We start from the raw sequence: 25,873 nt of genomic DNA on the forward strand, positions 1-25,873 counted from the left end.
CTGGCTACGGCGCGACGGGCGGTGACGGCGCCCCCGACCAGACCTGTCCACCGCCCCCTGTGCGCCGCTCGCTGCGGGAAGGTTGGCGACGGCGGCGGTGGGGCGGCCACGGCAGAGGATGAACGCGCGGGCGGAGAAGACGAACACGCAGAGGAGGATGGGGACTGGGGAGAAATGGGGAAATAGGGAATGGCTAGTGGTGATGGGTGGGCTGAGTAAATGAGAGAGAGAAGAGGCTAGGGGTAGGGAGGGAAATAATACCTGTGGCTATATGGGGTGAAGCAACCCGTTGTGGGCTGAAGTAGCCTTATCCTGTTGCCTAAGATTGTGAAGAACCTAGCTACGAGTATCCTCTATTGCAAGATGGGTGCCCTATGGAGTGGCTTCGGTTAGTGAGGGCACCTATAGAGTGTCTTTGATTGCTGATGCCCTAAGGCCATGTACAACGCATGTCTTCGGCTCGTAGCCCTGGCGACGCCGTTCGGTTGCCGTCACTTTTCGATAAGCAGAGAGACACGGCGTATCTGTGAGCAGAGAGGACGTGTCTCCCTGCGCTCCTCGACTCCTCCCCGATCCACAACCCATGGCTCCGTGTTGAACGATGCCGTGGCCACGCCTCCTACTTGTGGTCCCGGCTCCCGCAGGGTATTTTTCCCTTTCACTCTCGGCGGTGCGGTGAGGAGAGGCTGGAGGCGATGGACTCAACAACGCGTTGGGACGGAGTCAGTGGAGCGGAGGGGCAGAGTTGGTGGCAAGGTAGGGAGGGGTAGGAGGCGTGACCCACCAGATCTGGCGGCGACGAACAGAAGGTGAGAGAGGTAGCTAGGGGTGGGCAGAATAAGACCGAATCAAGAAAACCAATGCCGAGAAATTAGGTCTCAACTAGTGAAAGATCAAAATTTATTCGCTCAATTCGGTCAGTGGCATCCATCACCGCCTCTGCCTCCATCACGGCGGCCATCCAAAACTACAACGCACCAGGACTATCTTCTACAATGGCAAGCTATCTCGGCGAAGGCACTGCGTTGCAAAGAATGCAAATGCATCAGACCAAGAATGCATATGAATCGACGGAACAACATATATATGCATGATCAAAAGTGATTGCACGATTTATATATCTGTGTGACGGCAAGACGATTCATTTTTTACAAGGGAAAAATGGCATGGCATGGTGACATCTACGGAGAAATCGTTGAAAAATAAGCACCAAATACAAATTTAATGGCTTAAGAATCGACGCCCGAAGTTTCGTCGAAGCTGCCTTCGTTGAAAATTGGACGCCGACACCTGCACTGGCGAAGTTTCGCGGAAAGCTCTGGTGGTGGTGGAATTTTCTGTGGAGGCTGGCCGGCGACGACACAAACGAAGTTCAGGGAGGAGGGGAACGAACTGGACGTGAGGAGCGATAACTAGGAAATCGGAGCTCTGCCTGAGTGCCTGTGACCTATAGCAAACTTCAAACATATCATACATGGTGATTTCTCGTTACAAGGAGTTGTATGGTCTTGTTGTTGTAACGGAAGTGCGTTTACTCCTTTTCATTTTTGTGGCAAAGCATGATCATCTTTAGGCCGAATTGTATACTGGATTTTAATTATGCATGTCCACACCTTTACTGTTCGTTCGTTTTAATGAGTGAACCTAAGCCCGGTTTGAACATTTATAATAATCGGCAAAAGGTCGATACGAATGACTTTACTGTGTGCAAAAAGTCGATGAATTCGTTCGGTTGTGGATGCCTTGCAAAAGTGAGAGAGTGGAGGTATGATCCAAGGGGATGGTCGGATGGATGCATGAAATGTTTCCTTCTTTATTTCGCTGTGATCTCGCGTCGAGAAATTCCATTAATCCATTGTGAAGTTCAGACCTTGAATTTGCACGTACAGGTCGACAGGTAACAGGTTAGATAGGAAAATAAAAGAAGGAAGAACAGGTTTAACACTGTGAAGGTGAATCTGACGAATTAATTAGCATCTTCTATGCAACCGCTGGATTTGCCCCTCGCGTTGAGAAAGCCAAAAGACTTTCTCTTGAATATCTTTTTCTGGTCGTAAAAAAAAACTCGAAAAAGGCTCAAGTTGCGGTTGGTGGAAAAGTCTATCACGAGGTCGGAATCACAAGTAATATCTGCATCAAAAGTAGAAAGAACAATAGTACAAAGCTGCATCTTTGTTTTTAGTACAAGTACTAGGAAATCAATTAAATATTCCGCTGTTCGTGCTCTTTCCAGTTTTCTAATCGCGTCATCATGCTCATCATCGAATAAGATTCTCCTATGTTCCCTCGCTTCCAAAATATAACAATAACTTCTTCACCAATATTTCTTTTTTAAATAATTATGATCCTTCACCATTTAATTTTCATATCTACCTTTACTTCTTAACTAATCACAATCTTACACCATTTAATTCTACATATTTTCTTCATTATCTAAATTTTTTTACCTATTTCTTTAATAACCGTGTCTAACTTTAAAACTCATTATATTCTGAGACGGATGAATCATATTATTATTTTTTTTCTATAAAATGCACGAAAGCTGACACGTCTCAGCCCAAATCTCTCGTTTTCCGTTCGCTTCACCAGTCACAGCTCTATCAGAGCAAGTTTAATAATATTACCCGCTGTTAGCTGCAATTTCTTTTCATGTCATTTGTAACCAACATACATACTAATATATACAATAGGGTCAGCTCTGTATTTATCCTCCTTTTACTGTAGCAAATGATATTTAATTGCGCTGCGCCAAACATCTCCTCTCCCGCGCAAAACGGACGCACTTTTTTCTTGGAGTACGCATATTGGCGGGCGACTATTTAGTCGTCGTCCCGTACTCTCTCTCATCTGCGCTCCCAGCCAAGCCATCAACAGAACTTACGTGGCTTGCTTATCGCCTGCTTTTCTACCCCTATTGAACCTGCTCTCATGGCTTCGCGCGTGCCACCGATCGTCATCTCGGCCTTCTCGATCTTGCTTGGGGCCCTCCAGTCGCTCGAATCCTTCCTCGCCGCGTCGAGCGCGACCTCGCCGTCGCTGGATCGTGGCGCCCAACTCGCCGCAGGTGCTCTCTTCTTTACCATTCTGATCTCTGTCGAGCTCACTTGTCTCCTTCTGTTCGCATATGTCGGCAAGCTCGGCGCCGCTGGTGGAGCGGGGCACGGTGGCTTCTTCGCCGTCGCCACCGCAACGCTCGCCGCCGCCGCCGTGACAGCTCTCCTCGCCGGAGCCATTCTTCCTTTCTTTTCCGCTCGCGCAGGCGGAATCGAGTAGGTGAGGGGGAAGTGAGATCTATCTGATCGCTCCTCCTCCGGTCGTCGCCGTCAGGCGTTGATCGAGGCAGTTGGGCGTGCTTGTATCTTTCGTTTGTGCAGGTCTATAAAGCTATTGGATTTTGATGGAGATTGGAAATACTAGCAATTCTACTCGATTATTATATACGGCCACTGTTACACGCATCTTAATTTCATTTCCTTTTCTTCCCGGTTTCAATCGGCAATAAGCTGCAGACCTGCAGTATCAAATCCGAGACGATATGATGGAGCTTGTTATTTTTCTGTTCACGGAAAATTATTGCTTTTTCTGGATCTTTTTGTGAAAACTTTGTTTTCTTTATTGTTTGAACAAGTTAGATTTTGTTTCTTTATGTCCTTGTCGGGTTCCGCCAGCATCTGGAATAGTGCTACCAATACACATGGAAGTAGATTTTTCTTGTCACTTTCCCCTTTTTGTTTTTAAAAGCTATAAACTCGTACTCCTACTTCTTTCGTGGAGTACTACAATAATCCATACTACTCCCTCCGTTTCGAAATATTTGACACCGTTGATTTTTTAGCACATGTTGACTGTTCGTCTTATTAAAAACTTTTATGAGATATGTAAAATTATATGTCTACATAAAAATATATTTAACAATGAATCAAATAATAGGAAAAGAATTAATAATTACTTAAATTTTTTTAAATAAGACGAACGGTCAAACATATAATAAAAGGTCAACGGCATCAGACATTTCAAAACGGAGGGAGTACAAATATTTTTAGCCCACACTTTTCAACCTTGCGGCGATTTTATGTGGTGGGCGCATGTGTGCCCTATATAGTGGGCCTGATCGGTACGGCAGCAGCTCCAACACAAAATCTGTTATAGATACTGTAGATGTAGCCTAGCTGCAGCCGCAACAAGCTACTCCGTCCTATAATATAAGAGATTTTTACTTTTTCTTTCAACGTTTGACCACTCGTCTTATTTAAAAATTTATGCAAATATAAAAAATAAAAAGTTGTGCTAAAAGTACTGTGAATAATAAAGTAAGTCACAAATAAAATAGATAATAATTCTAATTTTTTTAATAAGACGAATGATCAAATAGTGCAAGTAAAATATCAAAATCCTTATATTATGGGGTGGAGGGACTACCGACCAAGCCCAGTCAAGTTAGTTGAAGAGAATTGGACTTTCCAGTAGATAGTGCGAGAACAAATTGGACTTTCCAACGTTAACTTATTTTATATAACCATAGCACACAAAAAACTTTTACTAGCCAGCCAGTATTATGAGGGTCAGGTACACAATTTTTTTTACTGTGGAACTGTGCTATGAATTACTCCCTCCGTCCTAAAATATTATAATTTAGGATGGGATGAGACTTATTTTAAGATTATAAATCTTAAAAATAATCGTTACTGTACATATGCGGCAATGATTCCACCACTACTTCCAAATTAAGATAGCATCGCAGGAGCTACAATTGCGATATACGAGTAAGGATCTTAGATTTTGTTGCGAAGGTAACAATGGATGGAAGCATTGAACAATTAGACTAAACTTTAGTCTCTCTCACAAAGAAATAAGAATAAGTCTCTACGCTAAGAACTTATGTTTTTGAGAGAGGAGCCCCTCTCTCGCAAACACCCCCTTAAAAAGTCTCATTTCTCAGGGCAGTCTTTGCATGGGGCATTGATTGACCTGAACAAGTGTGGTCTGATTGGAGTGGGCTGGTAGAAAAGCAGTTGAAAAGTTGGGCACATTGGACCTACCGCCCAGTACCGACCTGTCCGAGCCTCCGAGACACGAAGTGGATGTGCTGCTGCGTGACGACGACCGGGCGACCATGACGCCGCACGCCCTCTACCTGGGCGACTGCGGCGATGCACGCGTCCTCCGTCCCCGCACGCCTCCGCACCAAGCCACTCGTTGATGGCGCTGTATGCCAAATTCCTCGGCGTTAGCGGTCAAGCGAGCTGGGCTGGGGTGAGCGTGGTTGGTTGGTACAAATCGCGTTTGAAGTTTCCGAAGCTGCAGACAGATTACTCGAAGTAGAGACGCAGCGAAAATTGAAGCTGATTCCTGGAATAAACCAAACGGCATATTTACAGATGAGTAAGTTGTGAATAAAACTTTTATATACGTGTTCTTAGCAACCTAAAAGCAAAAACTGAAAAATAAATTTCGATGAAAAAACCCCAAAATTAGCTTCAAATTTAATGTTGAAAATGTAAATTTTGGCTAATTAGTATAAACATAAACGAAAAGATGAGGCCATTAATTTCTCCATTACTACCTGGCTAGCTAGCTGTGCTGTCTGAGAGAATGTAATAGTGTCACAAACTAGCTAAAGAGAGTATGCAGGCTGTGTTTAGTTTCTGATATTGGGGAGAAGTTTGGAAAAAGTTGATAGTTTGAAAAAAAAGTTAGAAGTTTATGTGTGTAGGAAAATTTTGGATGTGATGTGATGTGATGGAAAGTTAGGAGTTGGGAAGAAGTTTGATGTGAAGTAAACATACCGTAGTAACGAGCTATTAAGTGAAAGCCTTTAATTTTCACGTTCGGCGCAGACAGCCAGCCAGCCAAGCCACAGGAATCTACGGCGCTCGCGCCCGCAACACTCGCACGGCACGTTTTATCTAGCGCGCACGCACCGGCAGTCCATCGATCGGCTCTAGCGGCAGTACGATTATTCAGCGTATTCAGCGTATTCTGTTCACTGCTGGCCGCTGCTCGCGTCGCGCACACGCAGCCGGCAGCTCGATCAGTGGATCACTTAGGCCCGGTTTAGTTTTCAATTTTTATTTTCTAAAAAAGTCACATTAAATATTTAAATACATGCATGGAGCATTAAATATAGATAAAAATAAGAACTAATTGCACAGTTAGAAAAAAAATCACAATACAAATCTTTTGAATTTAATTAGTCTATGATTAATCATAAGTGCTACAGTAACCCATACGTACTAATGACAGATTAATTAGACTTAAAAGATTCGTCTCACGGTTTCCAGATTAGTTATAAAATTACTCCATCCATCTCAATATATAGCAACATGAGACAACGAATCTGGACTGTTACATGAGACAACGAATCTGGACTATCCAGATTTGTTGTTCTAGGATGGGCCTCATCCTATTGTAGGGTGTTATATATTGAGACAGAGGGAGTAGTTTTTTTATTCGTGTCAAAAACTCTTTCCGATATCCGACCAAACGTCCAATGTGACACATGAAATTTTCTTTTCACTAAGTAAACATGGCCTTATTCACGTTCCGACGTACGTACGCGCGGCACGGTGTGGATGTGCCACAACGCGTTAAAGACCTCACAACGCGGAGGCCCGATCGAATTAGCCGAACGCTACGGAAATTTCTTCGTACTAATGCGCGGCCTGTAGAGTTTGGAGTCTGTCTTGAGGCGCACAAACTGGTTAATTCAGCTTGTACATACAATCGTCATAATTAAAACAACGCTGATAAAATTTCAATAGGATTATGTGGGTCGACTCGTTTGAAGAAATTAATGATCTTTGCTAAAGGGATATCCATAATATTCAAATGTTTATGAAAAATTTTAACTATATAGATTAATATGTAATATATTACTCCATAAACATAGAAGATCAAATTAAACTTTTAGGACCCCTTTGAATCGCATGAATAAGAAAACATAGGAATAGGAAAAACGCAGGATTTTGATAGAAATGTAAGTGTAAAACAGAGGACTGTAAAACATAGGAATGGTCGTTTGATTGGATCACAGGAAAAACACAGGAATTAGATGAGAGATAAAGACTCAAAAGAAAGTTTTCAAGAGGTTTTACCTCATGTTAGAATTCCTCCAAAACTTGCATGGCATTAGGTAATTCATAGAAATTTCATAGGATTCCATAAGATCCATTCCTTTGATTCAAAGGGCTATATATGAAAAATTCTAATAGAAATGAAATCCTCTAAAATTCCTATAAATTTCATTTGAATCAAAAGGGGCCTTACATGTTGCAACGAAAAATGTTTGACTATAAATATACGTGAACTAGCAATACTTTAATTTGTTTTTTTTCAACTTGTACATGGTGAATTTTAATTTGCATATTTGTGAAGTGATATATCGCATATTAATCTATCTTCTATTTTTTTAAAAAAAAATCATAACTATTTCGATAATGTGCAAACAACGAGTGAGTATCCATCGAGAGTTTAAAATTTGCACCCACTGTAAAGAGAGAAAATACCTGGTACATTCTTGCCAAACAATTTTACAAACTACGGTACTAGCTGATGTTGAGTTAATGACATTTTACATATTCAGAAAACAAAATGCGTGCATGTAGCCGCGAAGTTTCTTTCATCTTGCCCAGAAACCCTCCACACCATTGACTTGTGAGTCTGAAGAAAAATTGTTCGTGTAGCAACACTATCTCATCTTTTGATGGGCGAAAAGATTAGAAATCAAAACGGAATGGTACTGTTTACCGCGAACGGCTAGCTAGTAAACGTACTGACTGTCATGTGACCGATTAAACCTCGATGCCGTCGTTTGCCGCGGTTTAATAGTGCTTAGCCTATATTATCCCCCTTTACTCGCTCGATCCTCCACCCCCTCTTCTCCACCCGGTGGACGTGAGGGGAGAGGTGAGAGGCCATCGCCATGAGATCGACCTCTAATTCTCTGTATGATCGCGTGTTATCTTTTCTAATTTTCTCCTCTTTCCTCGCAGATAATTCTGCGGAGCTCGCCATGTTGGCCATCCTGGTCTCTGTCGCCTTCGCCCAGATCCTCGCGATCCTGTCCAACAGTTTCGCGGTGGGCGACGCCGCCGCGGGGTACGAGTACGACGGCGCGGCCGACCACCCCGTCCTGCGCATGGCTGTCTCCACCCTGACCGTCGCCGTCCCGGCGACGTTCTACGTCGGCGTCATGGAGCTCTACGCCCGCGTCACGCCGGTGGCGCCGCCGCTTCGGCGGCTCCTCGCCGTTCTTGCGCCGGGGATGGCGTGGATCACACTCTTTCTTGGTATGCCGCCACTCGTCGTTCTGCTCCTCGGTTGAAGCTGCCGATCGAGGCGCGTGACATGGAGGAGGCAAAGCAAGGAGAGAAAGATCAACACCAACCACTCCTTCGTCAACACGCTCTGCGGTTCGGTGAAAATTCTTATCTTATGGCTGCACCATTTGCAACTATGCAAGAACACAATAATTCTCGCTCAACCTATGTTGAGTCTGGGTGAATTAGCACTGCATCTACAAGAACGGGTCGGCTGGCTGCCGTTGCTTGCTATTCCATCCATCCCAGTGTAACTTAGTACGGCTGTAACATATTCTACCACTACGAATCTAGATAGTTAGCTATCCAGATTCGTAGTCCTAAAATATATCATATTCGTACTAGGTTGCACTTATATTGGTACGGAGAGAGTTGCGTGTAATGCTGCAGAGTCTACTGGCAAGCCATAGAACAAGGTTCCTGAGTCAGTGCAAGTGTACTACTACTGTACTTTCATTGCTAGAGTGAGTCCATCGGTGTCCAAGCTCAGACATGCAGACAAGAGTTTATCCTGGCATCCTGCTGCCTGCTGTGTACTAAGGATTTACAGATAGTATATGCTCATACAGCAATAGAAGCATAGAACTACAGTACGTAAAGTCATTAAACAGTGTGTAAGTCATTTCTATTATACCATCAATAAAATCTTATGCCCCAAATTTACTCTTGTGATTTTATTACCCTTGTTTTGGAAATGTTCAGACATGAAGCCGTTGTGGCTTTCTATCGAAAGCTGGATCGCTTATCTTTTGTCTAAAAATGTTCACACATGAGCAGCAACAGGGCATTTCTAAATGTCTAACATGCCAATCATTTTCAAGTGTGCGAGTCATTACTGTTGTGTATAATCCTTGTTTGGGTGTTCTGGATGTTCGGACATAAATAGCAAAAAATTGCTACTATTCAGTACAGTGTATAGCGAATCAGCGGTCAAACGATCTGGTAACTCAAATGAAAGTGAACTTTTTTCTAAAGTAGGAAAACTAGTTGCCTAATATATTAATAAATAAGGAACTGTAAATGTAAATAAAAACTTTGATCAATCATCGGATAAGCTCTGCCATGATTACAAAGTCACACGCGGATAAACCCGTTTTTAAAACTGCTATCGTATTCATAACCTCTAGAAAAATTACTCATTCTTTGGAATCTTTGAAATAGGCTACCTACCCCAAGTAAAAACAAATAAATAAAGAGAACACAAAACACACATACACATCGGCAAACGCGTTAAGGACAAGCGCGTTATGAATGGTGTTCTTTTGTTTTTTTAGAACGCGTTATGAATGGTCAGTCTACCACATGTCCACATTACTTCTCCAAGTTTGCTTCTTGAACGATTTCTCTCTCTTCTAAGATGTCATATATTAGTAGGTTCTTGACATTATGGGTTGATTTATGTAAGGATTAATTTATATCAGGGATAAGATATAAAGTACAGAAAAATAAAATATTACAGGGCCTTCAGGCTCCAACATATAGAGAACAATTCCGGAAATTTTACATCAATAAATACATCCCTCTTATGTCAGAAATGCAAGAAAAGAAGGGTAATCTCGGCGGAAAAGACTGGCTCATGATATTGAAAGGATAAATCTCAGCATGACTTAGATAATTACGGTCAAAGATACATAGGACGTGTTCACATGGATTTTATTGGGAAATCAAGATTTAGAAATAGAAATGGGACTCAAGCTTGAAGCATGATGGCATACCCAGTTTTAAAGCATATGTTATTTCCAATTGCGTGATTTATTTAACACGGACTATCCACAACCTACGGTCATGATAATATGATCTACTAAATCAATGATTAGATTTTTCTGATTAACTGTTGAATCTAGATGGATTAATCATAACTTTTCAGGATTAATAATTCTAAAATTTGTATTTAGTAAATATCGACTTGTATTTGATTTGAAGTCTCAATATAATAATAGTATTTTTATTTTTAATAGCTAGCGTGGTGGTCCGCGCAGATTGTGTGGCTAGCATCATTACAAAATTTTCACAATAGTAGTGAACGTACTTTCACACTTTATTGTGAAAGATAAATACTAAAAATGACAATTAATTTTGAATTATGGTAAACTTGATCAAACTCATACTTATAATATTTTGACTAACATAGTAATTTCTATGTCTATAAAGTAAATATGATGTATCCTTTAGTATTGTCTTAATAATACAATAGATCAATGGATCGATATAAAAATTTTACAATATATTTGTTTATCTTATTTCCTCATATTTATCTTTAGACTCATAGTGACATCTTCTCACTATCTCCGATGACATTCATCCACCTACTAATAAAGGCATGGTAGTTTATTACATATTTGTGATAGTTCATAACCAATTTCAAATAACAAAATGCCCCTCGTTATTAAAACCTTTTTTATTAGCCGGCTTCTAATATTTGTAATACATTTTGGATTACAATTACTTGCCTTCACTATTAAGTTACTGATTCCAAAATTCAAAATCAATGAGTACGGGGTTGTACTCCGTTTGGTATCTCAATTATCGTCTTTTCAAGGTTCAATACTTCTAAAATTTAGTAATTAAGCACTCATTATGTTGGAGTTTAAATTTAGTATTTTTTAATCTAATAATTTGAAATTTGGATTTGATAGGATCAGTGACTTGTACTCCCTCCATTCTATAATATAAGGCACAACAACTTTTTATAAATGTTCCATGATACTCCCTCCATTCTAAATTGATCTACATATAGTTTTTTTTATGTTATTCCTAAATGATCTACATATTTGTGTTCATTTATTAGGTCTATTCGTTATTTGTGCATTGGAGTAAATGGGCATTGATGTATGCATCCATGCACACATGTATTTATAACCCACATGCAATATCTTAATTTGCTATTGGCTAGGAAATAGTGGGGATGGTGCATACATTGAGTTTGTTGCTAGAATAAATATAGTATGAGAGAGTTATTAGCTTTTCTTGGTCTTGGTGTACCTATGAAATATGTAGATCAATTTGGAACGGAGGGAGCATAAGGCATGCATACAAACATGCAATTAACTATGACATCTTCTTCATTAAATTATTACCTTTTTAAATCCTCCACTCTCATGTTATCTAATCCTATTGAATGCGTGCATTATATTTATTAGGATGATCCAAACTATAAGAGGATAATAATTATTTCTTGGTCTTTGGGTTAAGAGTGGTTGTGTCTTATATTTTAGAATGGAGGAAGTACTCAGTTTCCAGTCTTGGCTTTTCGATTAAAGTTAAAAAGTTTAAAGAGTCCATGGGATTCACATTGGGATTTTTTTTATCACGTAGTACTAGTATATTAGATATTGTATTAGGTGGTGTTTGGATGCAGGGACTTAACTTTAGTCTCTTTATTTAGACATTAATTTAGAGTATTAAATATAGACTACTTATAAAACTAATTACATAAATGAAAGCTAATTTGCGAGACAAATTTTTTAAGCCCAATTAATCCATAATTAGAGAATGTTTACTGTAGCATCACATACGCTAATCATGGATTAATTAGACTCAATAGATTTGTCTCGCGAATTAGTCCAAAATTATGGATGAGTTTTATTAATAGTCTATGTTTAATATTTATAATTAGTGTCCAAACATCCGATGTGCTAGGTACTTAAAAGTTTTAGTCACATCTAAACAGGGTCTTAGATGGGCTTTAAAAATGGCCCACTATATTGTGATAAACATGACACGGATTACGTGAGTTTTAAATGTGGCCCACAACGTTAAACTTGGGACACGATTACACTGCACAGTGCACGAGCGACTACTTCATCCCACGTGACATATAAATCCTCCTTTACCATATAGAAATAGCAATAAACACTTATATCGATCGGTCATTAATTAGTGTATCTTTCTTTGAAACCTCTTTTGATGACTTATATCTTTCAAACTATATATTATTTTTAAGATCTTTTTCACTGTTGTACTCTGCTCAAAATATATGACAAAACAAGTTCAATGTTGAATATATTCTAAAGTAATTTATTTAAATTACAGAAGTAACTTAACTATGCAATAGAAGTAACTCTTTATAGCACTAGAAGTAATTACACTGTGAGTGTGAGTGAGTTAAAATAAGAAACTATGTGGAGTAAATCCACAAAGTTAGAGAAGATTTTCAAGTAAATACATATATTCTTTATCTAAACTAATCTCTATTTTATTTTTCTAAAAATAAAATCTTGCGTCATATAGAAAGTAACTCCTCACGATATTAAAAGTAATTACACTACTGGAGGGAAGTAAATTTTAAAGAAATAAAAGTAACTCTTCATAATATTAGAAGTAAATACACTCCTAGAGGAAAGTAACTATAGAAAAATAAAATAGAAATAACTTCAAAGTATTAGAAGTAAGTACACAGCTTGAGAAAATTAACTTTTCATGGCGTTAGAAGTAACTACACACTGCTATAAGGAAGTAACTACACTTCTAGAGTAGCTACGAAATAAAAATAATTTGAATATATTCAATATTAGACTCATTTTGTCACATTTTTTAAGTAGAGCATAATGGTTCAAACGTATGTTAAAAATAATATACCGTCATAGAAATATAGGTAATCAAAGATTCTATGGTAAGAAAATATACTAGTGTTGTTAGCCTCTGTAGCATGTACGTTAGCATGTACGTGAATTGATATGACAACTAGCAGATCATCTGGTCCTATTTTTCTGGTTAGTGGTCTCGTTTCTCTATCTTGGTCAGGACAACATCCATGTGTTCGTATCTCAGCCATCATTAACGGATTGGTCAAGATAACTACTTTCAATGCTTTATAGGTAGTTACTTCTATTGCGAAGCTAAGTTACTTCTACGATTTAAGTAAATTACTTTAAATGTTTGAATATATTTAGTATTGGACTCATTTTATCATCTATTTTGAGTAGAGGATGATGGTTCAAACGAAAGTGAAAAATAATATGTGGTTTAAAATGCATAAGCCATCAAAGGTATTGTTAAAAAAAGAATTGGCTAGTGTAACCAATCTTTAGTTTTGATGGATGGTGGTGCATAGATTTCTCGCTTTGATGCCATTGCAGTGGAAGCAAGCATGTCGCTCCGATAGCACCAAGACACGGATGGATGGTTGTCGGACGAGTCGTGCGATAATACAAAACTGAGAGCGTTTTCGATTTAGATTTCCCATAAACTTATACCATTAACTAGAATTTTTTCTTAAAAAATGTGGGAGCTTTCGAGTCCAATTAGCATAGATTTAGATAGATGTTTTCTCAAATCCAACATTCTTCTATGGTCCCGTATCCACAAACTAACCTCAAGTTCAACTTAGTTCTGAACCTCTTAGTACTAGCTTTCAATAAAAGATAAATTTTCTAACATAATATTTGGAATGACATGTTTTAGCCTAAGGCCGCCCGCATGTAATACTTACTACTTAGATACGGTAAGGGTGTGCTATATATGTTTGTCCTAGACATTTTTTTCCCTGGACGCGCGAAACCTTGCATGTCAATATATTAGCAAGAGAGAAAATATTGTACAACGGCGATATTCCGGAGTGGTCACGAGGGAGGGTTTTACACGAGGAGAAGGGAGAGTAAGGCTAAGGTAAGCTAGGTAAAAACAGGTCCCGAACAATAAAAATAGCTGGAAAATGAAAAAAAAAAGAAACGGGGACTAAAGTAACATATTAACACTTACCTGCTAGTTTTTGTAAGTTCCTCTTGAATTTAGCCCGTTTCTCTTCCTGCTTGAACTGCCCCGGAAAAATAGACAGAATCCTTCCTGGAAGATTGGAAGTAGACAGAATCAGGCGTCCTGGCCATTAGTCCATTACCTCCATACGAGAGTCCATTTCATTGCTGGAGACTGCTCCATCTTCCATGGAATCCCTCAATTCAGTGCCACCCATTCGTCACTGCTGATCCACTCCTCCTCTATTTCCTTGCTGTGAAGCAGTCCGCTGATCTGTTTTTGCACTGCATACGCTTCGCTGAAGCTGGAACTCGATCAACCTGCTACCTCTAGGACTAGGAGTACTCCGACCATGGCCACTCCGACTAACAGCGATCACCTCCGGTTTGCCGAGCAAACTGTAAGCCTCTCTGTAACCTTTCCAGTGCGTCGATCTCCCACTCCAGCAACTGCCATATATATCTCCGATTTCTCCTAGCTTTCCTGTAGCACTGCATCCTGAGCTCCAGAGTCCATAAACGCTTGCTCATTTCCTCTCTTTCCATACGCCTGCAGCTTGATCACCGGTGCCATTGCATGAACACACGCTCTCTCTCTCTCTCTCAAGAGTTTGCCCAGGTGTTTGTGTGTAGAAATTCTACAGAAGACCCGGTGCTCAAAGGTTGTGCATACACTGATATGGACGTTTATATGGTGTGCAAACCATTTTATAGGAAACAAGGTAGCACACGTCCATGCGAACGCCGTTTTTTATCTTGACTTTCCGCGATCGGTCACGGCGGCAAGATACAGGCAAAAGCCAAAATGGAATGTGCCAACCGATCGACAAATAATTCAACAAGCAGAATTTCCGCGAAGCAACACGAAATGCGGGACATGCAAGCAAAGCGTACCTTGATGCATCTTCCGGGAAGTTTCGTTGTAGCTTGCTCGAGAGAAAAAAATCTCCCGGAATTCTTTGCGAAATTAGCTCTGTTGATTTTCGCAGAAGCTTCGCCAGGGGAAATTTCTGTCCAGCTGATTCCCATGGGAGGTGTTGGTGTCGGCCGGCGGCAAGAAATCGTTGCTTACTTCCCCGTAAAAAAAAAAAGAAAAAAAAAGAAAAGATGTGACCCTTTATAGTTTGTCCAGATTACTATGGCTGCATTTAGATCTAAACTTTCAACTTTTTCCATCACATCAATCTATCGTACACACACAACTTTTCAGTCACATCGTATCAATTTCAACCCAAACTTCCAACTTTGAAAGAAACTAAACACAGCCTATATTAGGAGAGATCACATCCCTTTATAGGTTGTTTTTTGGACAGAGAGAGTATGTTTGATGGTGACGTATTTACATTTTAAGGGTTCATTCAGATTGTTGCTAAAGTAAATCTTATCAAAATTTAACAATAGCAAAATTTTGGCAAATTAATAATATTATCAAAATTTTAGTAAGATTGGCTTAATAATATAGCCAAAATTCCATACACATTTATAATATTTAGTAACTAAATATAACCACGTAATTATTAATTTTACTAAATAATGCTATGGTTGAAAATATCATCAATCGAAACAGCTCCTAAAAGCCTCTGTATACAGTATACTGGACCGATATGCAATGGATTTATGGGGGCAGATCGCCACAGCCCACCGGCCTAGTGAGCTTCGGCGACCGTGCCTAACCAAAACTCACGTCCTTTCTAAAGGACTTTGGCGTTGTTTGGCCTTGTTCAGATCCCACAGAAAATAAAATTTACACCCTGTCACATCGAACGTTTGAACATCTATATAAAGTATTAAATATATACTAAAAATAACTGCGATTAATTTATGAGACGAATCTTTTGAGTCTAATTGCTATATGATTTTGACAGTGTGGTGCTACAGTAAACATTTGTTAATAATGGATTAATTAGGCTTAATAAAATCATCTCACGGTTTACTGTTAGATTCTGTAATTAGTATTTTATTAGTACCTGAACATCCCATACGACGACCTATATACCCCAGATCCAAACACCGCCCTTAATTCGTCGACCCAAGCCATTCCAACACGGTCCCGATCAAACCCAAACTTTGGCCTTCCCTAGCACCACAAAAGGAATAAGTCCAGTTTACCTCCCTCAACTCATGCCCGTGTATGAATAGCATCCCTCAACCGCAAAACCGGATATAACCCATCCCCCAACTCCGAAAACCGTTGCAAATCAACTCCCCGGGCAGTTTTGGAGGCGGTTTTGTCCTACATGGCAATTGACTTGCTTACATGGCAGTTGACTTGCTAAGTCATCGAGCGAGACCCACATGTCAGCAGTCTCCAACTCATCTCTTCTCCCTTACCATGATTCCCTTCAAGAAACGGGAAAGGAAAAAATCAAGAAGCGGAGGCGAGGCGATAGAATCGAGCAGCAAGATCAACGGCAAAACAAGTAGCATATGGTGGTTGCCGAATTCAGAGAAGACGCCGGCGATCACGTGAAACAAGAAAGGGGAACGAACAGAACAAATCAGAGACCACGAAATCGTCGAAGAACACGAGCAAACAGCAAACAAGCTAGCGGAGTTCTTCTAACGTGCGCGCGACGCGGAGCGGGTGTCTGCCATGCACAGCTGCGGGCAATGCCGCCGTCGTCCCCGTGCCGGAGCCTCTCCGTCCTCATGCTGCAATACAACTCGACGCTCAGCGACATCCCCAGTGGCTTCCTTCTCGGACGGCCGGCGAGCTCCTGCCCCACGCGCGGCCGGCCGACGAGATCCTCCCCGCGCGAGGACGGCCGGCGAGATCCTCCCCGCGCGCAAACGGCCGGCGAGCTCCTCCCCGCGCGAGGACTACCGGCGAGATCCTCCACACGCGCGGACGCCCGGTGACTTGGAGGGGCTGCCTCGTCCTCACGACCCCCTCTCAGATGATGCCCCGGCGCCCTCTCGCCTCCTCTGCGTGCTCGAGCCGAGCCGCTCCCCCGCTTGCGGCGTGGCCAGCCGACGAGCTCGTCCCCCGTGCGCCGTCGTCGCCGCCCTGCTGATAGAAGGTCAAAAGGTGAGAGGAGGAAGATATGAAAGAGAAAGGGGAACAGATGAGGGAGAAGATGAGACGAGGTGGAGACCGCTGACATGTGGGCCCTATTTGACGACTCAGCAAGTCAACTGCCACATAAGCAAGTCAATTGCCATGTAGGATAAAACCGCCTCAAAAACCGTCCGGGGAGTTGATTTGTAACGGTTTTCAGAGTTGGGGGATGGGTTATACCCGGTTTTGCGGTTGAGGGATGCTATTCATACAGGGCCATGAGTTGAGGGAGGACAAATGGACTTATTCCACCACAAAATGACCTTACGATTTGTGCGTTAAACGTCGCCGGCCGAGGATAGCCTGCTATCACGGCCTCACGGGCCGACCGCGCGGCCGCACGTAGGGCCCAAAAGTGACGCCGGTGACGCCTCCGTACGTGCATGGGCCGATGGGCGACGTCGCAGTCAATCTATCTGCCCGTATTTCAAGCCCCAGTCGCTGTTGTCGTGGCCTAGTCGCCGGCTGGCGTGGTGACTGGCGGCTGCTGCCTGCTTGACTGCTTCTGCATCCGTAGAGGCCATAGCGGGAGTCAGATTGGAACAGCAGCACCGTGTCACGACTCACGAGCCATGTGTGCTGTGTGTGTGAGAATGACATATGGTACACTGATATCTGATCAGGTTCAAAATTTCAGTACGAAATTTTGGTCATATCGGAACCCTCCCCCCTCCCCATATATTATTATTCACTGAAATTTTTAAATTTTGAAAATTTCGTCTATCGACACAATCCGATAGAAATGTCTAAACCGAAAGATTTAGCTGATGGGTGATATGAGTATTCCACATTTCCATTATTCCCTAGGATCTGATGTTAGCTGAGGTCGATCTTTTTTCTGCGCGCGCTGGCTGTTATCTCTTTCCTTTCTCGTCAAATATACTGATTAAAATTTAAGAACTCTGTACTGGCGGATGCTCTAATTTTCTAGCACTACTACTTGTGGTGGAACGTACGTACTACTCTATTAGTTCAGTCAGGCTCCTTGTGTGGACATTGAGAGTTTTTTTTTTTTTACTAAAGAGAGTTTTTTTTTTAATCGACTAATTCCACCTTAAAGATATAAACAAATAACCTACTCGTCCATTATGGCAAATATGACCGTGACGTGGATGCGACTATTCTACGAGTGCGGAGAACTACCCCTTCGGAAGTGATAAGCATGCATGCCACAGAAACAGATGGTCGGCTTCCAGAAGGAAAAAAGTGGAGAGCAGATTTGGCACATTTGCGCTTTCCGACGCCTTTGCTGCGCGACTCGTTCTTCCTCCGTGAGTTCCAAGCAAGGCCTCAGGCAGTTGCGGAGCCATAAATTTTACCGAGTAAATTGCCATTTGGTCCACCTTTTATTACCCAAATTTTACTTTGGACCACTCTTAAATCTATCTTTTTAATTTGGACCGATAAATTTACCACTGTTGCGGTTTGGACTACCATGACAACTTTTCTCGTCATGTTTAACTTCCCTTTCGACAAACATATGAACCATATATAGAGGAGATCGGCCATATACTAGAGCTGATGTGTTTAAGGTCGTTGATTGCATGAGAAAAAAATCATTCGTGGTGGTCCAAATCGCAACAATGCAAATTTATCTGGTCCAAAGTGAAAAGATATGTTTAAGGGTAGTCAAAAGTGAAACATAGGTAATAAAATATGGCTCAAAGCGTAATTCACTCAATTTTACCCTGTGGGATCGAATAGCATTGGTTTATATTTTAGTGAGGTCATTTTTATAAAATTCAATGAATTTACATGTAAAATATAGATTCATAAGTGCCACTGCCATCAACATGGCTCCGCTGGCCGCACGGACCTGTATATGCAGGGTTGCTCATGCACAAAGTCGAGGGAACCTCTTAGTACTAGCCTTCAAAGAGTACTAGCCTTCAATAAAGAGTTTTTTTACAGTACTTGAGGAAAGGCAGTATTATATTCTAGCCGTTGATTTCGCGTGATATAACGGCCGGAAAACCTTGGTACCGCGTGGTACCGCGTTTATGTGAGAGGAAGTACCGATCAGTTTTTGAGGTGGGAGGGTATCATCGTAATTTCACGTCACTTCTCTCGATCGACCTAACTGCGAGCGCCGCTCCTTCGAGCTCGTCGCTGCGCGGTGGAGGCGGCGGGAGCGGCGGGGTGTACGCGACGGCAGGTGCGGCGCGACGGCGATATACGACGGCGGGCGCGGCGAGACGGTGGGGCGCGACGGCGAGATGCAACAACGGGATGCGACGGCAGATGCGGCAGTGAGAAGGCGGCGACCGCGGCGCGACGGCGGGATGCGACGGCGGGCGACCCAAGCCGAGACGACAACGACGACGAGCATATGAGATCGATTGATGCGGCCACGGCGCGACGGTGGGATGCGACGGCGGTGACGGCGGGATGCGAGGGGGACGGCGGCGGGCGGACGGACGCGCGGCAGCTGGAGGGGTCTGGACGACGGCGGGCGAACGGACGCGCGGCGGCTGGAGGGGTCTGGACGGCGGCGGGCGGACGGACGCGCGGTGGCTGGAGGGGACTAGACGGCGGCGGGCGGACGGAACGCCGCCGACGGGGGCGGCTGGACGCATGATGGCGGCGAGCGGCTGGATGCACGACGGCGGCGGCGCCCTCGATTGGCGACGACGACTGCGGGCTGGATGGGCGACGGCGGCGGCCGGCGGGATGCACGACGGCGGCGGCGGCCTCGATTGGCGTTGATGGCGACGGGCTGGATGCAACGACGCGGCGGGCTCGATGCCGGCACGGACGACGAATAGAGGACACCTCTTTTTTGTTAGTCCGATCATACCCCTGCTAAATCAACGGTTAGATTAGATTGGTACCTCATGATATCTCGTATCTCATGGCACCTTATGATACCTCCTCAAGGATAGAAAAAATGCTCTTCAATAAAAGGTAAATTTTCTATCATAATATTTGACCTAGACATTTTTTTTCCTTCAACACGCGAAACCTTGCATGTCAATATATACCTTCAACGCGCCAAACCTTAAATGTTACTCCGTATTAGCAAGAGAGAACCCACCGCACGTCTCCGTCATAGCTACCACCGGCCGGTGTAGCCCGCTTTATCCAGTCCTCTCCTGGGCCCAATCTGGTTTGGAATCTATCGACTATCGGATCCGGCAACATCACCGATCACATGGTTCCACCTCCGCACGCGACGGCCCGACCCCTCCGAGACGGCTGCGCCTGTCCGTGTCCCGTTTTCGTGTAGGCCGCCTACAAATTGCCGCCACGCCGATCCTTTGCGCCACAGAGTAATACAGAGGGAGGTGGGAAGGAACACACAAGTGTGCTTGATATCGAATTCCGCAACCGCGATGGCCGGTGTTGTTCCGATGATCATCGTTCTGGCGATGGGCGGCGGCGCGCTGGGCGGGCCCGAGGCGCTCCGCCTCTTGCTCACCTTCGCCGGCCGGAGCCCCCTCGTCGACATCGGCATCGTCGTCTTCGTCATCGCCGCGCTCGCCGCGCCGGCGCTCGGCACCATGCTTCTTGCGTGCTTCTACCGCACGCCCCGCGGCGCAAGAGGTGGGGCGGCGGCGGCCGCTGACCTCTTAGCCAAGATGACGCTGGCGGTGTCCATGGCGGTAGCGCTCCTCGTCTCCGCGTCCCTGCTCGTCCTGCCGCTGTTCCAGTCCGGGAACGTCGTCGTCGGTCTTCTCGCGCTCGCCGTTCCCGCCTTCGTCGTAGGCGCCAGCGCCGCGCGCGTCCGCGGCGTCGCGCATCTCCGCAGGGCGCGCAATGCCTCCGGCGCGGTGACGGACGCGGGGCGCGCCGCCGTGACGACCCTGACGGTGTCCCTCGCCGCCGTATGCATCCTCCTCGGCTCTTGCGTCGCGGTCGGCGGCCTCGACGCGCACCACCTCTTCACCTCCTTCGCCTTGAAGAACCCAATCATCCACGCGCCCACCGGCGTCGCCACCGCCGCCGTCGTCGGCACCACGCTTCTCGCCCTCTTCTTCCGCAAGGCGCAAAATGCGGCGGCCGCGGCCGCGGCCGCGGCCACTGCCCCACTACCGGCCACGGAGCGCGCCGCCAAGATTATCTCGGACGGTGCCAATCCCGGCGGCGGCTGCACGTGAAGGTTCCCGCGCCGCGAGCCCGCGACGCGGCCACCGTGTACTACCTGGAGTCTGGAATCACCGTACTGTCATCGCAGTCGTGCAGTGCAGAGTGTAGTCCTGTAATGCTAATACTCATGCTCAGCTCGTGCAGATGGGGAACGTGACTGCGTGAGCTATTGTGATGTTTTAATTGTTGATTCGTTCTGTATTCAGGTGAGATAATTAACAGTGAAGTTTCAGAAACTCATACTCACCTTTTTTTTATTTCATCCGCTTGGCTCACATTTTTTTCTTTCCTCTGTCTTCCAAGTGGTCGACATTACGACAGTTGTTCGTGCGTTATTCCCTACCTGAACATCTTGTTTAGTATTTATAGTATGAAAATGCACGAGTTCTTTCTTGTGTTCACTAGTTCTCCTGTTTCTTTTGCTAGATAGGCATATACCTGTATTTTCTATGTTCTCCATGTGGACTTTTGGGGATTTGTGAGCAGAGCACCAACCGGTTTTGTTAAGTACTCCCAGTAACAGACTGGCAGTTGTAAAATATTGAGCCTGTCATGGCGGCCTTGGGGGGAGGGGGGGGGGGGGGGGTGGATCCTCTGACATAACGTCAGGTGACTTTGTGTCACTTACATGTGGGTCTATCTCACTATAGGCCCACATGTCAGTGACACAAAGTTAGGGTAATGTACGTTAGAGAATCTTGTTCCGTCGGATGCCATATATTGTGAGAGTTGTTGCTAGTTGGTACAATGCGATTGTTGTAGAGTGATTGCAGCACGAAACCACAAAAACGGCCACTTTGATTGTCAAGCAGAGTCAAATTCCATGATTTGGGAAATCGTGAAATGCGTCAATCCAAACAAAAGAAAAGTTGTGATGGCAATATTATGTTGCAGCCGGACAGCCAAAATGCGCAAACTAAGTGAAATCCACTCCGTGTGACCCTTTTTGTTATGGGATCACGAAGATTGTTGATGATGAACCACCACGTAATAAGTGCACGAAGTGTTTCCAGTGCAAAGACGTCTACGGTTTTCCAGTGCACGAAGTGTTTGCCCGGTTAGAACGTCCTTAATCTTTCTCAAAAACCGTTGACGTGTATGGATATATACGTTCAGGCTAATTCAGCTCATGAACAACTAATGGGCCGTAGCTCGGTGTTACCCTGAAAGGAATAAGTTCACTTCATGACCCTTAAAAGTGATCGAAATCTAAACCATGACCCTAAACTACAAAACCGGATATCTCGACCCCCAAACTCCTAAAACCGGTGCAATTTGACTCCTTGGACGGTTTTGGGAGGCGGTTTTACTGACGTGGCGCCTACGTGGCAATATTGACCGAGTCGTTGTTACACGTGGCGTTGACGTAGCACCTACGTGGCGGTAGAAATAAAAAATATGCGTGGGACCCGTTTGTCATTCACACACATAAAAAATGTGGGGCCCACTGACATGTGGGCCCCACATGTCATCCTCCTTCCTTCTTCCTCCTCCCTCTCTCCCCTCTCTCTCTCTCCCTTGTTCACCCTCGGCCGGTGGCGGGGCATGGGCTGCGGTGTGGTGGCAGCCGGTGGGAGCTGAAGCGCCGGCGGCAGCAGGAGCTAGCTGGAGCGGGTTCTGGAGCGCCGCTGGCGTGGTGGGCGGAGGTGGCGCAAGGAGCTCGTCCCCTGGGTCAACGGCGACGGACCTCGGCGCGACGAAGAGGCGGTCGCCCCCCTTCGACGGTGGCGGCGGTCCCCCGAGTGGAGGAGTCGACGATGGCGAGGCTAGCGCTTGGCGAGATGGGGTCGGCGTCGTGGAGGAAGTCAACCGGCGGGGGTTGCCCTTGGCGTCGTCGATGGCCGAAGACGGAGGCGAAGGTCGAAGGCGGCGGTCCACGCGGTCGAAGCCGGCGGCGCAGCCGTGCCAGGGTGGAAGAGGGAGGCGGCCACTTGGGGCTGTTGCGAGATGAGCAGGACGGCGGCGGCGGCCACAAGTTCTGGCCCTCCGAGCTGGAGCAGGGCCAAGCCACCCACCCGCCACCGCCGCCGCTCCGGCCTTCCACCGCCTGCCGCTCCGGCCCACCGCCGCCGCCACTCCAGCTAGCTCCCGCTGTCGCCGCCGGCCGAAGGGGAAGAAGGGGAGAGAGAGAGAGAGAGAAGGGAAAGAGGGAGGAGGAAGAAGGATGACATGTGGGGTCCACATGTCAGTGGGCCCCACAATTTTTTTATGTGTGAATGACAAACGGGTCCCACGCATATTTTTTTATTTCTACCGCCACGTAGGTGCCACGTCAACGCCACATGTAACAAAGACTCGGTCAATATTGCCACGTAGACGCCATGTGGCGCCACGTCAGCAAAACCGCCTCCCAAAACCGCCCAGGGAGTCAAATTGCACCGGTTTTGGGAGTTTGGGGGTCGAGATATCCGGTTTTGTAGTTTAGGGTCATGGTTTAGATTTCGATCACATTTGAGGGTCATGAAGTGAACTTATTCCACCCTGAAATTAACTATTCGACCCAGCACAACCCACTGTGGCCCAAAACAGGCAAGATAGGACCCAATTAAGCCCAATATGGTCCTGTGCGCCTCCCTCGAGCGTGTGACTGTGTTTGTGACGCGGTCGGCTGGTGTGGTGGCTGGTGAAGGCCGGGGTGAAACACTGATGATTATACATACCCGTCTCGCGATTAGCTTATGTGGCAAGGGCATAATAAATAAAGATAAATAACAAAACATAAAAGTTTTGGACATGTTCATCTAAACGTCCACATCCCTTAATAAAAACTCTGAAAGCTACCCCCACATAACACCTTGAACTTTCGGTAGGTCCCTAAGAGCCTGACGACCTTTTCAGTTTCTGATGAAAAAAACGGGCACAGCGAACCTGAAGCATCACGACCCCGAACAGGAGCACACATGGGAGAAAAACAACAGGAGCTACTCCTACATGGGATCGTGCCAGCGGTACGCGGAGTACGCGGTACACGGCCATCGCTTTTAAAATCTTGTGCAAAGCGGCAAGTGGGCGATGAAAAAACAAAGCCGAAAAGGGGAAGAAATGGGGGGCTTCAGCGAGAGCTCATCTTCTTCCTTCCTTACCTACGTGCGATTCCTCTTCTCTTCCGCGCCATTTCTTGATCCCCGTCATGCAAGGTGATATTGTGACGGCCATTGTTTTCGCGCTGGCCGCCGCGGTGCTGGGCGGCCCGGAGGCGCTCCGCCTGTTGCAGGACGTCGCCGGGAAGAACCCCGCCGCCGACGTCGCCATCATCGTCGGCGCCATCTGCGCCGTCACCTCCGCCGTGCTCGGCGCCATGCTCCTGGTGCGCTTCATCCGCGTCGCGGGCGACGCTCCTGACCGGGCCACGGAGCGCTTCGCGCGGGTGACCCTGACGGTGGCCTTCGCTGCCATCTTCCTCGTCGCCGGCTGCCTCCTCGCCGCCCCCGCCGCCGACAAGTTCGCCAGCTCCGCCTGACGCGCGGGGGGCGCGCGCTCGGCCGCCCGGCGGATTCGGGCGCGGCTGCAAATACGAGAAGTCGAGAAGCTGCCCGCGCCGCCGACCTGTGGTGCGCCGTGCGCGGCGAGCCCCGGTGCTGGTAGCCTGGTACAGTGGTACTACTCGACGTTTTACTACGGCTCCATCATCTGTGTGTGTGTGTGTGTGTGTGTGTGTGTGTTTTTTTGCTGTTTTTCTGTGGTAGTCTTGTGATGTTAATTTGCGAATGTGAGTGATATTTTGAGATCACTTGATATGATTCTTGAATAAGCTCAATCAATTGGAACAGAGTTATAGGATTTTGTGATCTTTCTTGCCGGTCCGATTTGGGGACTTGGGGGTGAACATATCGGAGACAGTGAAACTGGAGATATTCATATTCATCACGGAATGTCCCTGGATGATTTCATCTCCTGATGCGTCTGTTTTAGTTCTTTCCCTAATGCCATATGCACATATCTTTATGTTACTATCTCTGTTGGGTTTGGAGTTTCGGATTCTCTCTTTTTGGTCCATATGTTTCGCGCATTTAGTTATGCCGATTTGATTGTGACGTATCACCAGTTAACCAGCTTGAGGGAGAGGATCAGAGGAACAAAGGTTATACTAGAACAAAAGGGTTGTTGGACAAACCGTCTCATGCACGTGCCGTCAAACACTTATATCGATCGTATGGTACTCTAAAAATTTTGTACCCCGACACGTACGTTCTGGACAGGTCAGTATCCGGTTCTAGCCTAGTGAGCTTCTCGGCCTCGATCTCTGACTCTCTCGTTGCGGTGGCTGATTGTGCAGATGAGATCAGGATGGAAGTGTTTGAGCAGCGAGGTGTCGATAAGCTTGGTACTGGCACGTCTCAAAGGCACGATTTCAGCAACGATTTGTTCCATGTTGCAGAGGACGGCTACCACTGGTAGCATGGGTCCATCCATCTCACCAACTGCGTAAGAGAACGGTGGTAGTGGGGGGGCGTACGCGGTACGCCCAGAGAAACAATTGGACAGACGGTCGCTGTCTCGCTCATAGTAAAAGCGAACTGAAAATGCATTTTCAATAGTTTCAGGTCGCCATGTGCATGTTTGCATAAATAAAAGGGCCTTCCTTCAAAGAAAAAAGGGACACCAAAAGCAGAGTTTGGTAAAACGAACTGGAATTAGATGTAATACATTCTATTGCAATGAATTTGGAAATAGATATGCTCAAATTTATAGTACTAAGTTGTTTTTTTTTTAAGGAT

At 45.2% G+C, this 25,873-nt stretch overlaps 3 protein-coding genes across 3 annotated transcripts; all 3 read left to right on the forward strand.

Annotated features, from left to right (window-relative positions):
* Nucleotides 1-7,825: 7,825 nt before the first annotated feature.
* On the forward strand, nucleotides 7,826-8,977 carry LOC127777671 (uncharacterized). The gene is made up of 2 exons (XM_052304280.1): nucleotides 7,826-7,905; nucleotides 7,992-8,977. The coding sequence occupies exon 2, from the start codon at nucleotides 8,012-8,014 to the stop codon at nucleotides 8,321-8,323; it is 312 nt and encodes a 103-aa protein (XP_052160240.1). The 5' UTR covers nucleotides 7,826-7,905; nucleotides 7,992-8,011; the 3' UTR covers nucleotides 8,324-8,977.
* An 11,377-nt stretch (nucleotides 8,978-20,354) lies between these two features.
* Nucleotides 20,355-21,498, forward strand: LOC127777670 (uncharacterized). The gene has a single exon (XM_052304279.1). It carries the CDS (start codon nucleotides 20,402-20,404, stop codon nucleotides 21,164-21,166), a length of 765 nt encoding a protein of 254 aa, XP_052160239.1. The 5' UTR covers nucleotides 20,355-20,401; the 3' UTR covers nucleotides 21,167-21,498.
* Nucleotides 21,499-24,106: 2,608 nt separating this feature from the next.
* On the forward strand, nucleotides 24,107-25,051 carry LOC127777795 (uncharacterized). Its single transcript, XM_052304413.1, has one exon. It carries the CDS (start codon nucleotides 24,286-24,288, stop codon nucleotides 24,613-24,615), a length of 330 nt encoding a protein of 109 aa, XP_052160373.1. The 5' UTR covers nucleotides 24,107-24,285; the 3' UTR covers nucleotides 24,616-25,051.
* Nucleotides 25,052-25,873: the final 822 nt, after the last annotated feature.

This window comes from Oryza glaberrima, chromosome 6 (assembly GCF_000147395.1).
Source record: "Oryza glaberrima chromosome 6, OglaRS2, whole genome shotgun sequence".
NCBI lineage: Eukaryota > Viridiplantae > Streptophyta > Magnoliopsida > Poales > Poaceae > Oryza > Oryza glaberrima.

Coding starts and splice junctions, on each gene's coding strand:
- LOC127777670 (XM_052304279.1), top strand. CDS start 20,402: ATGGCCGGTGTTGTTCCGATGATCATCGTTCTGGCGATGGGCGGCGGC.
- LOC127777671 (XM_052304280.1), top strand. CDS start 8,012: ATGTTGGCCATCCTGGTCTCTGTCGCCTTCGCCCAGATCCTCGCGATC.
- LOC127777795 (XM_052304413.1), top strand. CDS start 24,286: ATGCAAGGTGATATTGTGACGGCCATTGTTTTCGCGCTGGCCGCCGCG.